Source organism: Lactuca serriola, chromosome 8, assembly GCF_051521515.1.
Source record: "Lactuca serriola cultivar US96UC23 chromosome 8, Lser_US96UC23_V15, whole genome shotgun sequence".
In the NCBI taxonomy this organism is placed as follows: domain Eukaryota; kingdom Viridiplantae; phylum Streptophyta; class Magnoliopsida; order Asterales; family Asteraceae; genus Lactuca; species Lactuca serriola.
This window is the reverse complement of record NC_136415.1, coordinates 158,227,166-158,241,113: the sequence shown is the minus strand read 5'-3', so window position 1 is coordinate 158,241,113 and position 13,948 is coordinate 158,227,166. Positions and strand designations below refer to the sequence as shown.

Sequence of the window (13,948 nt, the reverse complement as noted above, 5' to 3'; positions counted from 1 at the left end):
CTTGGATAAAGTACTAAAACGTTTTAATATGGAAAACTCGAAGAAGGGAGAATTACCGATACAGAGTAATGCCAAACTGAGTAAGACTCAAAGTCCGAGTACAGAAGCCGAGATAGCTTAGATGAGCCGAGTACCCTATGCTTCCGCAGTTGGCTCAATCATGTACGCTATGACTTGTACTCGCCCTGGTGTGGCCTTTGCTTTGAGCATGGTCAGTAGATATCAAGGGAACCCTGGCAGGGCTCATTGGATTGCGGTCAAGAATATACTTAAGTACCTTCGGAGGACCAAGGAATGGTTCTTAGTCCTCGGAGGGAGTGATGTCTTAAAGGTGCAAGGGTATAGTGACGCAAGCTTCCAGACCGACAGGGACAACTACCGTTCGCAGTCGGGCTGGGTCTTTACCCTTAATAGAGGAGCAGTAACTTGGAAAAGTTTCAAACAGGAAACCGTAGCTGATTCAACGTGCGATCAGAGTACATTGCAGCGAGTGAAGCGTCAAAGGAGGCGGTGTGGTTGAAGGACTTCATTGGTGATCTTGGAGTTGTGCCTACCATAAAGGAGCCTATGGAAATTTTCTGTGATAATGAAGGATCAGTTGCCTTGACCAAGGAACCAAGGGATCATGGTAGATCTTGACATATCGACAGAAAATATCACTTTATTAGACATCGAGTAGAAGAAGGAAACCTCGTAGTAAAGAGGGTATCGTCAGAGGATAACCCAACAGATCCGCTTACGAAGGGACTGAGCAGGGTTAAGCATTTGCAGCACGCTAGGAGCATTGGGCTGAATGACGATATTAGTTTAGATTAGATATTTTGGAAACATGTAATAGATAAATGTAATTGACATTTAATGATTAAATAAAGGAGTATTAATTATAACTAAAGCTACTGTCTTATGTTAATTGTTTAACTATTGTTTCACTTTGCATGTTTTGACTTCCTGAATAATTGAGTTATTAAGAATAATCAAATTATTCGAATGGTCCACAATTGTTCATATGTTGGAAGTAGGTATGAATGAAGATTGTCATGAATTGGCATGTAGATTGTCTAAAAGGTATTAGACATAGAAAAGGTTTGCTGTAACGTTCATGAGTGCTTATGAATAAGTTTTGAGCATTGGAATAAACCCGCGCTTGCTGGAATCACTTTATGGAATGAGAAACAAGTGATCGCAAGACAATAATATCATATGGTCTTAAAACCAAGATATATGGTTTATTGTTTATTAATTGGTTGTGCATTGATAATGCGAAACCGCATCAGTAAATTAATGTCATAAAACGCATTATTGTGTATGATTGATTAGTAAATAATAAATGCATATAAGTCGAAGTTTATCTGTTACTTTTATCTGAAGAGGGTAAAAGCGATATCAGGGCCGCTCGATGATTTGATTCGACTTATGTGTCGGGCCCGGTCAGGACTGAATTGATGTGTTCAATTAAGTTCTATGTCAAATGAATCTGAGATCGAGAAACCAAATGTTGGATAATAAATTCCATAATATTGTCCGCATAATATCTAAACAGAGGACTGTACGATCCCTTATCTAAAGGACAGGATACTGATAAGATTAGAGTTTGACAGCGTCTTTGAGAGCTACGATTTCTAATCGGATTGTGTTTGCATATATAGTTACTAAAACTATCCAAGTGGAAGACTGTTGGATTAGTGTCTAAGGCTATAACTATATTTGGTAAGTACTTGACCCGGTTATGCATGGTCCTTTTGGGTTGCCTTCACCATAGCAACTTGACAGGATGATTTGTTAAGAGAGAAGAGATATTGTTGTTAATATATTATGAGAATAATATATTAAAAGAATAATAATGTTATTTGATTAATATAAGTCATATATTAATTGAGAATTAATTTGGTGACTTAAAGAGATTAATTGAATAAAGGGGCATAAACTGTCAAATGTGTGATAGTTGTGTTTTGGGCTATGTATCCTTATAGATGTAAGGGTGGACGAATTTTAGGGTTAGGAGACCATAAAATCGTCCAAGCCTAATATCTAGGAGGATCTTGGATTGCTTAGGGCCTAAGTTATTCAATTAGGGTTAAAGGTGAAACCCTAGTAGCTCATAGTATAAATAGATCCCTAGGGTGAGGTAAATCGGCACTCATGCAAGGCAAGGAACCCTAGAGCCGATTTCTCACCCTCCTCTCTCTCTCTCTCTCTCAAGATCATTCTCTTGCTAGTTGGTGTTTGTAAGCCATTAGAGGAGTGACAATTGTGACTCTAAGCTCCAAGAAGAAGAAGCATCAAGCAAGTAATCCAAGGTATTGTTCTAGATCTGATTTCATATGATTAGACTCAATTGTTTTCATTAAATCTAGAATTGTAAGTCTTGGATACAATGCATGTTCAATTAGAGAAACCTAGATCCAAGAAATTAGGGTTTGCATGTGCACATAGGAAAGTTCTTATGGCTCAAACCCATCATCTATGAGATATGTGTTAGTAGTAGTAGGGGTGCAATAGTCCCTAGTTACCGGTTGAAAGATACCGAAGACGGTTACCGATTTAAAGATACCGAAGGGGTGGACAAAACCCATGTATGCTTAGCAGTATGTTTATGATATGTTATTATGTGACCTGTATTGTTATGATATGCCATTAAGTGAGCAGTATGTTTATGATATGATATTATGTGACTAGTATGGTTATGATATGCCATTATGTGATTCAGTACGTTTATGATATGCTATCATGGAACCAATATGTTTATGACATGTTATTATATGATAGTGATAGGGGTGAAATAGTCCCCGGATACCAGTTGAAAGTAGGGATGTCAAAAACCCCCGTGGGACCCCGATCCCGTACGGGACTAAATTTTTTTAAAAAAAAAAAAAAAAAAAAAAAACGAGAGCGGGGGCAAAATTAAACCCCGCTTATTTTCGGGACCGGGGTCGGGAGTTGGTATTTCCGTCCCGTACTCCCGCGGGGGCCCCGATTGTACATTTATGGTAAAAAAATATATATTTAATATAAAATACATATACAAAATAGATTATCTAATTTTAGGTTTAGGTTAGGTTTTACTTTCCTGATTCCAATTAATGGATATCGAAGAGGTATTGATCATATAATTTTGGACATATAAGTATTTTATATTTGTAATATTGGATTTGTCATATTTTATATTTATAAGATTGTTAGAATTGTCAATTTGTAATGTTGGATTTTTAATTTTTTAGTTTCTAAAAGATTAGGTTTTAAGCTTTTAAAGTTGTTAAAAATAGTCTTTTTAGCCTAAACCAAAGTAGTTGTTTAGCAAAAAAAAAATGAATTTTAAGCCTATAAACCGGGGGAATGGGGGCGGGACCGGGAGCGATGGAGGTAACCGGGGGCGGGACCGGGGGCTATGTAAACGCAGGAACCGGGGGCGAGGGCACCAACTGATTTCGGGGGCGGGCGTGGGGGCAGCTATTTCTGCTCCCGTTTGTTCCCATTGACATCCCTAGTTGAAAGATACCAAATGGGAGGTTAGCTCCCGGTTACTGGTTGAAAGATACCGAAGGGGAGTCCAGCTCCCAGTTAGACAGATACCGGTTGAAAGATACCGAGGGATAGGCATTATGTGGTATGATGGGGGAACTCACTAAGCTTCGTGCTTATGGTTTTCAGTTTTGGTTTCAGGTACTTCATTTTCAAAGGAAGGGAGTCGGCTCGATCGCAACACATCACACCCTGTTTTCTGCACACGAGATCTTTGGGATTACACTTTGATATGGATTTATGATACTATGTTTTGATTATTGACACTTTGGTTTTGACATGAGATATTATTATAAATGTTTTTACACTTATGATTTATTAATAACTTATTTAGAAATGAAATTTTTGGCCTGTATTTTTGGGATGTTACACCTTATATCCCCGAAATCCTTGTTACGACTACTTCAACTTTCTTTAAAGATATTGGGTCTATCTATTATTTTATTTTTGACACATATTTTTATTATTAGTATATTATATTGTTATAAGCACATATGTTGCACATAAATCACATAATACTCAAATAATTCTTCTTCGTTACTTCAAAATAGGTACAATTGTTAACCCTAACTATTACATCTTTACAATAGTACTTAGCCTAGAAATGAGGGCATTACACAATCACAACTACACTTAAAATATTATCCAAGTTACCTTTAGATGCACGATTGTTGCATTCCTTAAAGAAGGGGAAACATTGTCCCAACCAGATACGCTGAAAGAGATGTTCATCCGCATATATCTCCCAAGCTCATGGGTAAACCAATTATAACGCTTCCCTACAGGGGAATATGTGATCTCCATGTCGAAATCCAACTCCAAGGGCTTTCCCTTGTTTTCCCGTATCAATTTTCCTAGCTGGATATTTTTTTGATAGACCCTTTCTTCTTTTAGGAAGCTTGATTAAAAAAATAGAATTTAAAATATTAGTCAGGATAGCTTATAATAAATTAATAAAAATAGGTAATAAATATATCATAATAATACTTACCATCCTATTCAGGCTGTCTGTGACCAAAGCCTGCTGGAGGTGGTGGATGTGACATCCGCATTTTCACGACCATAAAAGGCCGATTTTGTTTATGCTTTATGAAAATCAGAGTACCTCTTTTAATAAAAATGTTGCGGAATTTGTTCCCAGTAAAACATGATAAATACGTTATCAAAGCATTTCCGAAGAAAAGTATTTTTTATTCATTTTAAAACATTTGGGATGTCATCGTCAATATAGAAACATAAGCATAAACAGAACTTACATTCATTATCACTAGTGATTTATATCTCCTTAATCTCTCAGTGTAATGTGACTTCATAACAACACCTGTGATATAAATAAACTGAGTGGGTCACGTTGGGAAACCTGGTGAGTACATAGGGTTTTCAACCCACAATAATATAATTATTATGTTTAAATAATTAAGCAATCAACCCAATTACCCATCCCCATTATCTTCTTTATTCTTAAGGATCTACCCTAAGAATCAGCTATTCCTCGTTCATTTATTCCTAAGGATCATCCTAAGGAATCGGCACGAAGTCCATCGTTGCCACGGTTTACACAACAGTCACTAAGTCTGCATAGTCGCCAGGGGTTAGGCATCAAGTCTACATGATCGCCAAGGTTTACACAATGGGCACTAAGTCTACAAAGTCGCCAGGGTTTAGGCATCAAGTCTGCATGATCGCCAAGGTTTAGGCACCAAGTCTGCATGGTCTCCAAGGTTTAGAGTACACTGGGTGAACACAACGTTCACAACACCTACAGGTTGCGAGCCTGCTAGTGTTCCACTGGACTGTCTAGAATAGTCTGTGGTTGTCATCCATACTCTGCTGAATGACGGGGCCATCGTTTGGGAAAAGGCTTCTCACATCGTCCACCTCTCACCCTCACCTCGTGGTCTATAACACATCTCAACTCATCATCAAACTCATATTCCATCTATTACATCTACCCATGTTTTACCCCAACATTATCGTAGATATAAAATACATATATAGTTTAAATCATTTAAAACATGTATAAAATCTTTCATCCAGCATAGACAGCAAGTATTCAGATAATATGCACACATATCACGTAATTTATATAAAATACTTCATATCTATGTGTAAGATGAAAGTAACTATGCACTCACCTGAGAAGGTGGTCACTCGGTACTCGGACAGCGCTTCGTTTACTTTAAAATAATTTCCTTCGACGAAACCTAGTATTATTACCACTATATTTTAGTCTAATATTTACCGTGACTAATTATTATTATTATATAAGCATTTAAACAATACTTTCCAACCACTATGTATAGATAGGGGCCATACATAAAACACCGGAGGACAAGACCATTTTGGTGTATAGCACTTCTAAAATCCAACAACCCTATGCGGCCCTTTAAACCAGATTCCCTGTACCACGAGTAGTTAAAAAGATATTATAACGACACTTATATAAGTCATAATAATAGCTCAAATATTTATTATAAGTTCATAATAACAATATTAATTTTATATATAAGCTATATTAAAATAGGGTAGGCATAACTTACTTACAAGAGGATTTTAGCTAGGAGTCGGGCTCTGCAGGGGCAGAACTTCGTAGTTGAATCTTTCTAAGAAAGATTTGTGCAGCGCTTCAGCGCTCACCTTACTATACTAAAAACTACAGAAAGTGAAGTCGAATCACGAGGGACCGAAATGCTCGGGGGATAAGGAGAGAAAGACTCTTGAATCAAGAGAATGGTGCAAGAAATATGAGAGCCCAAGGCTCTTATTTATACTAATTGAATTTTCAAAAACTACTCTCCATAATTACTTAATGACATTTTAGTTATATAAACAACTAAACACCCCTCTATAATACTATTTTAAATAGATTTAATGATATTTGTACTAAACTAATGTCGAAAGAACTCAACATTAGTCTTATAATGACCGCATCGTCGATACCTTTCTAATGATATATATATATATATATATATATATATATATATATATATATATATATATATATATGATTTATACTTTATTTTAATACGTAAATATGCTATTATAATTTGTAACGCGTTCATACGAACTCCTTTTTGACGTTCTTTATATCCACGTATAGGTGGAGATGTACTCTACAACTTTCATTTAGACTCCGTCGGCTATTTTTGACTTTATTTTTAAAGTTATATTTTTAACAGGCCGAGACAGGATTGGTCTGTTAAAATCTCATAACTTCTTCATCCGATGTCCATTTTCGTCTGTCTTTTAATCGTTACGCTACAAATAACGATATCTTCGATTCTCATTTAGATTGTGTCGGCTAAAAACCGATCAATCTAATACTCGAACTTCGGGTTGTACATCACTAAGCCGAAACTTCGAAAAATCATAACTTTCTCATAAGAAGTCAGATTTGGGCGTTCTTTTTATGGACGCTCTCAGGTTAACATATTCTACGACTTTCATTTAGATTACTAAGGCTAAAAGACGCTCTATCATAAATTCACTATTTACCTCTTCGCGGTGTCAGGCCGGTTCCGTCGCTAAACTTCGACGGGTCATAACTTCTTCGTTATAACTCGGATTTCGGCACTCTTTATATGTACGGAACCCTTGATACATATTCTACAACTTGGTTAAGATTATTTATTCTAAATAATCTTTTGTTGAAAAGTCGTTTTCGACCCCTTTTATCTCTAAATTGACTAGCCCGGATCTACGGGCGTTACAGTGGATCCCTGACTCCATCACCTCCATGCCCTAGGCCTATTACAACTGCCATCTTGTAAAAAAGTATCGCCTAACTAAACATCATATATAGCCTACAAAATTACAAGATGTACAATATAGAAACTAATTTTTTCCCCATTATAACATTGTACTTTCCAAAAAGCCCTTGATACATATATACACACATCACATACATAAATAGACATTATCTATACAAATACACTTAAACATGCTTCCTGCAGATACTGCATATTCATTATAGCATCATACTTTTTTTTTGCATTTTTCCTATTATTACATCCTACCTTTTTTCAATTTTTTCCATACATATATTCATTATACACACATTTTTTCCATACATCATACATCATACATATTACAATATAGACAAATACACTTAAACATACATCCTACACAATTACTTATTCATTATATCATCTTACTTTTTTTTTCCATTTTTTCCATACATAGATACACACATTACATACCAATATATACACATTGCATACATTTATGCATTCTAATTCACATATTTACATCATACACATTACATACATATATAATGCATACAATATGAAGAACTAGATTAGAATACTTAATGAAATGGAATAGAACCTGTGGTGGAACGAAATCATAATGGTGGTGGTGTTATGGGGTTGTTGTGGTGGCAAAAAAAATCCGACAGCTTTGGTGGTGGTGATGACAACCCAAAATTTAAGGTTAACAAAACATAATATACAAAATCAAACACCCAAATCAATAGATGATCACTTAGAAATTTAGTGGACAGAAAAGAAATCGGAAACAAAATCGGGAATAACATCTAAAAATCGGGAATCATCTGTCGTCGGTGATAGAGGCTTTTGTCATTGGTGATGGCTTGCTTGTCGTCGCCGGCGATAGAGGCTGCATTGCCGGTGCTTCTTCTTCGGTATTCGGTCGTCAATAATAGGAAGGATGAAAGAAACAGATTATAGAAACGGGTTTGTGATGACTTTTAGTGGCGACGCCCTTTAGCGGCGATGAAGAGGTATTAGCGGTGACACTAGGGTTTTAGCAGCGACACCTTCACGAGGGAAAAAATAACTGCTTTTTTGGAGCATTAGCGGCGACGTTATAAAAACACCATTACCATAGCTGTGAATACATTGCAGGAACTTCGTTTTCTACTATTTGATTGGGTCCAAATCAACAGACAGGGTTAACCAGATTTTTTTGACGCAGGTCGTCATTTTCTACCAATAGCAGCGACCTCATTAGCGGCAACACGCACTATTAGCAGCGACACATAACCCACAAATTACATGTCGCCACTAATAGTGGGCGTCGCCACCATTGCCTTTATTTCTTGTAGTGCAAGGGAAGAGTTGTAGATATGTACATTAGACGTGAATACACCAAATTATACCAAAAACTCACTTCTGTTTTTTTAGTTTTATTTTTTAGGCTATGTTATTTTTCGAAAAAAAAAAAAAAAAAACGAGTATACTATTATTTATGATTTTTTGCCCTCTTTAAATAGAGACTCATATTGATATATAAAAAATGATTTTTTTTTATCAAAAAAAATCATTTCAATTTCTTTGTTTTTTGAAAAGTTAAAGTTTATTTTCTATCGAAAAATATTAAAAAATATATCAGTATTCATATTTATAGTTTAGATTCATAATGTGAATCTGAAAAGATAAATATGTTTTTTAATCAATATTGATGTCTATTTATAGAGAGTAAAAACTTAAAAAATTTGGTATATTTAGTTTTTTTGGGATAAAAATAAACTTAAGTATTGAAAAAAATGAAAAATCGAAGTGATTTTTTTTTTGGAAAAATTCGTTTTTTATATATCAATATAGATATCTATTTAAAGAGGACGAAAAATCATGAACAACGATATATTCATCTTTTTCGACAAAAAGCATTGCTTAAAAAAATTTAAATGAAAAAATGATGTGAATTTTTTTGGTATAATCCGGTTTATGTGCATGCAATGTACAAATCTTCAACCATTCTTTTGGCCGTTAAATCTTCATTCTATGAAAATACAATGTCATTTTTATAGTAAGTCTTTCAAGAAAAAAAAATCTTCATTCTATAATAATACAATGTCAATAATGTAAGAATCTTCATTCTCATTCTTGTTTCATGTTGTTATATTTTGACATTTTGGTATAGGGAATCTCAATTGCCATGAAATTGTCTCTTAATTTCTATCCACCATTGTTGTTCCAAGCAACTTTACTACATTCTGAATGGTCCTGAAACAAAACACATACAAATAATGAAGTTCAAGAATATAAATAGATACAACTTGTGGCCTCATGGACCAATATTCTCATACACCCGATTCTAAAATTGCAATTTGTATTCAAAATAAACAAATGATCATTTTGTTATGGATTTCTAACTAAAAAAATAAATTCTTAATTTTTAGAATATCAAAAATACTATGACCAGCCGTCCAACTAATCAAAACCTTTTTGAAAATTAAAGTAAAATTGATAACATCACCCAAAACCATGGATTAGAAACCATCATATAATAAATAAATAAATAACTCATCAAAATCTCCACAAATGATATATATGCTCAAGAATCAAGTTTTTGCCATCATGGATTTACATAAAAAGAACAATCAAATTAATAAAAAAGAAAACATAACATAGAAGTCAAATAAGTATAGCATACAATTCAAATAAGTATAGTATACAATTGAAGAATAAATCCTAGTTTTAAAATTATGGTGAATTTTGACATTTAAATCTCAAAATATACCATATTCTCAAAGTGGATGAAAAGGTTTGCCTCGTTGAATTGTTAAAAACCAAAAACTAAATTGTTTATATAAAAATAATCAAAACAATCAACTATGATTTACTGTCAAAAACTAAACTAATGAAATTTAACCGAATTTTATAAAAAATTAGGGCATTTTATATTAAAATTGAAGAAAACCCTAGATCATCTTAAATCCTACCAACTAATCAAATTGAATTCCAAAAAGATGAAACTTTAAACTATATTTGTTAACAGCAAAGAAAAATTAGAAATTAAGATAATTGCAATAAATAAATAATTACCTTGCTAGAAGATTAAAGCAGAGAAACTTGAGTGTGAATTATATTAAACGACATGCGATTTCATCCTCTTTTTCCTCACTCTGCATCGATTGGATTAAATAGCTGTGCATCTGAAATTGAGATTGCATACGAAGAAGATGAAGGAATCATCTGAAAGTAACTTGCATCAGGTGGTGGCAAAGCGGAATCCAGTATTCTGGCATGGTGTTGGCTGATGCTAGTCGATGCATCGTGAATGAAGAGAGTGAAAAGGCTCGTAAATCTCAATGGAAGCGAGAGGGATACGCTTTTGTGGGTGTTGATGGAAGAGGCAATAAGGTTTTAAATAGAATAATTGGCCTAAATTAAAGGGTAGATAATTTAATTAATTATTTATTAAAATTAAATAATACTTAGCTCATATTAATTTCTATATCCACATAATATTTGTTAATCCATATATATATATATATATATATATATATATATATATATATATATATATATATATATATATATATATATATATATATATATATATATATATATATATATATATATATATATATATATATATATAACATGCTAAAAAAAGGCAACCAAATTACATATTGGCATTCATTTTTGCCACCTAATTGCCATCAAATATTATTATTGTTTATATAACCATTTTCACACCTTCAATTCACACAAACACGCTAATAACCATCTTATAAAGGCTTATATATCTTTCTTAACCTATCTTTTTTCCTTTCAGATTCATATCCAGAAAGACCCACAAAAGTTTTCTTTCCAGTTTCCAGATCCTTCAAGAAATATCGTATATTTATGGACCATGGACACCTTCATCATGTCAGTGTTGGTGTCGACCCAAGCAGTGGAGCTGGTGGTGGCGAAAGGTTTCCACAATGGAGCGTTCAAGAAACAGGGGAGTTCCTAATGATACGAGCCGAACTGGATCCAAGGTTCATGGAAATTAAACGTAATAAGCTTCTTTGGGAAGTGATATCGAGGAAGATGAAGGATAGGGGGTATAATCGCAGTGCTGAACAGTGCAAAGCGAAATGGAAGAATCTTGTTACACGTTATAAGGTTTGCACTATGCGTTTCTGTGTCTTTTGAATCCAGATTTGATCTGAAAAAAATGATTATACATAAGGAAACACTTTGTTTCCAAATCTTCGAAAAGATAAACTAGCTTGCATGAAAAAGATTGTTTCAAACCCTAGATAGTTTTAAGAATTATACACAGTAACATATTATTATCGAGTGTATGAGTTATAGTATCATGTTTTCGTTGATAAAAAGCTATGTTTTTTCCACATAGTTTCTTTTAGAAATGAAATTCCCTTAGAAATCATGGAGTAGGAATTTGCTCAAGATTTAGCTATAGTTTACTTGGGAAAACCTAAAGTTTAACCAAATCCAATTTATGATTCTGTTAGTTTAGTTATAAAGACATGTGCATAGATGGTCGAAAGACAACTATGCAATATCCTCTAGATTTGCTCACATTCGAATGGTTTAAGAGTCTTAGAGAAAATTCCTTGTACATGCATAACTGGCACAAATGTTATAATATAAAAATCATGTTATAAACCCTAGACACGTGTTAGAGGTAGTAAAATGATCAATCAATAAGTAAACATTTACTTTAATTAGGTTATATTGAGTAAAATGAAAAATCATCTTAGGTATAGGGTACTAAAACCTTGTAAATTTTATAGGGATTTCCTTTCTATTATTAAATAATCCAATGGTGATTAATTATGTTTATTTATGGAAGAAACTAAATTTGGTTTCTTGGAATGAAAAAAATGTAGGGATGCGAAACGGTAGAAGATGATTCTGTGAGGCAACAATTTCCATTCTACAATGATCTGGACGCCATTTTCACAGCTCGAATGCAAAGGATGTTATGGACAGAAACAGAAGGATCTAAAAAGAGAATGATGCGGTTTTCTTCAGATGATGATGAGGAAAGCGATTTAGAAAAGACTAAAAAGAAAAAGGTGGCTATAAAGAGTAGTAACATGGGAAGCTATAGTAACACGAAGGAGATACTGGGGGAATTCATGAAGCAACAAATGCAGATAGAAAAGCAATGGATGAAAGCATTCGAGGAGAAAGAAGAAGAAAGGAGATCGAAGGAGATGGAATGGAGGCAAACGATGATGGCATTGGAGAAGGAAAGAATGATGTTGGATCAGAGGTGGAGAGAGAAGGAAGAACAAAGAATGATGAGAGAAGAAGTAAGATCTCAAAAACGAGATGCTCTTTTTACTGCACTTTTTAACATGCTTACAAGGCAAGATTTGTAATTCAAATAGGAGAGATTTTTGCTCTAAAATGTTGAAGCATAAGAAGTATTTGAAATTATTTGTTTGGTAGAACGTAGAATGTTGGAATTAAAAAAGCACACAAATCAGGAAAGTCAACAAACAGTGTTTTCCTTCACCGCGTAAACATCTAAACCCACGACTGCTCACAAAACGACGTTCCAACATTTCACATTCTTTTCTTCTTGCCAATTTAAGAAAGAATACGTACATTGTCGTGTCATATCTAAATTGAAATAATTAAGTTTCTTGAAGCCGGTGTTGTAAATAGGTTATTTAAATATATATATATATATATATATATATATATATATATATATATATATATATATATATATATATATATATATATATATGATCAAATGAGAACATAAAAAAGGTTGAGAACAAAGTATATTCACTTGCGATTCCGTGTATTCATTTGTAAAGAAATGATAAATTTTTACGCCTTTAATTTCATTTGAAGAGAAAAGCATATTCATGTTGATTGTGCGTAAAAATTCATCATTTCTCCACCAAATGAATACATGAAATCACAAATGAATATAATTGTTATCGCGTTCTCAATCTTTTAGGTGTTCTCATTTGATCGTTTCCCTATATATATATATATATATATATATATATATATATATATATATATATATATATATAGAGAGAGAGAGAGAGAGGTAGGTTCAATTGAGAAAATAAAAAAGGTTGAGAATGAGGGAATCATTCTCAGCCAATCATTTATCTAACATGTTCAAATTAAAAAAAAATACGCGTGTCCATTTTCATTAAGGGTATCTTTGTAAATTAGCAACTTTTTTACATAAAACTTACCTGTTCGTGTTATCAGGTTCCAATTTGATGATATCTTTATATCGTTTGAATCGGATATGAGGAATTCATTATCAAGATTATTTTCTTTATATAACTCGTTAGCAATTATACGTTTTCATTCCATTAATCGTGAAGTTTTGCATCTATGTTTCAGTTTTCTACTTCTTTTTCAGCTTCCGATTTGATCAAGTATGTATATCGTTTGAATCGGATAGATCGGAGTTATTTATATAACTCGTTAGCAATTATACGTTTTCATTCAATTAATCGTGAAGTTTCGCATCTGTGTTTCAGTTTTCTACTTCGTTTTGAGTTTCCGATTTGATCAGGTATGTATATCGTTTGAATCGGATAGATCGGAGTGCATTATCAAGATTATTGCTTTTTATAATTTATTTGGAATTACGCTTATTATATTCCTTTTGGAGTTGTTTCATCGGAGTTCATTATCAGGATTATCAAGTTTCGAATATGTATTGGAGTTATTTCATCGGATTT

At 33.5% G+C, this 13,948-nt stretch overlaps 1 protein-coding gene across 1 annotated transcript; it reads left to right on the top strand.

Annotated features, from left to right (window-relative positions):
* The first annotated feature begins 11,052 nt into the window (after positions 1 to 11,052).
* LOC145069094 (trihelix transcription factor GT-3b-like) lies at positions 11,053 to 12,837 on the top strand. Its single transcript, XM_079016066.1, has 2 exons — positions 11,053 to 11,378; positions 12,110 to 12,837. The coding sequence occupies exons 1-2, from the start codon at positions 11,115 to 11,117 to the stop codon at positions 12,605 to 12,607; spliced, it is 762 nt and encodes a 253-aa protein (XP_078872192.1). The 5' UTR covers positions 11,053 to 11,114; the 3' UTR covers positions 12,608 to 12,837.
* The last annotated feature ends 1,111 nt before the right edge of the window (positions 12,838 to 13,948 follow it).

Coding starts and splice junctions, on each gene's coding strand:
- LOC145069094 (XM_079016066.1), top strand. CDS start 11,115: ATGGACCATGGACACCTTCATCATGTCAGTGTTGGTGTCGACCCAAGC. Junction 11,379..12,109: donor ATCTTGTTACACGTTATAAG/GTTTGCACTATG, acceptor AAAAAAATGTAG/GGATGCGAAACGGTAGAAGA.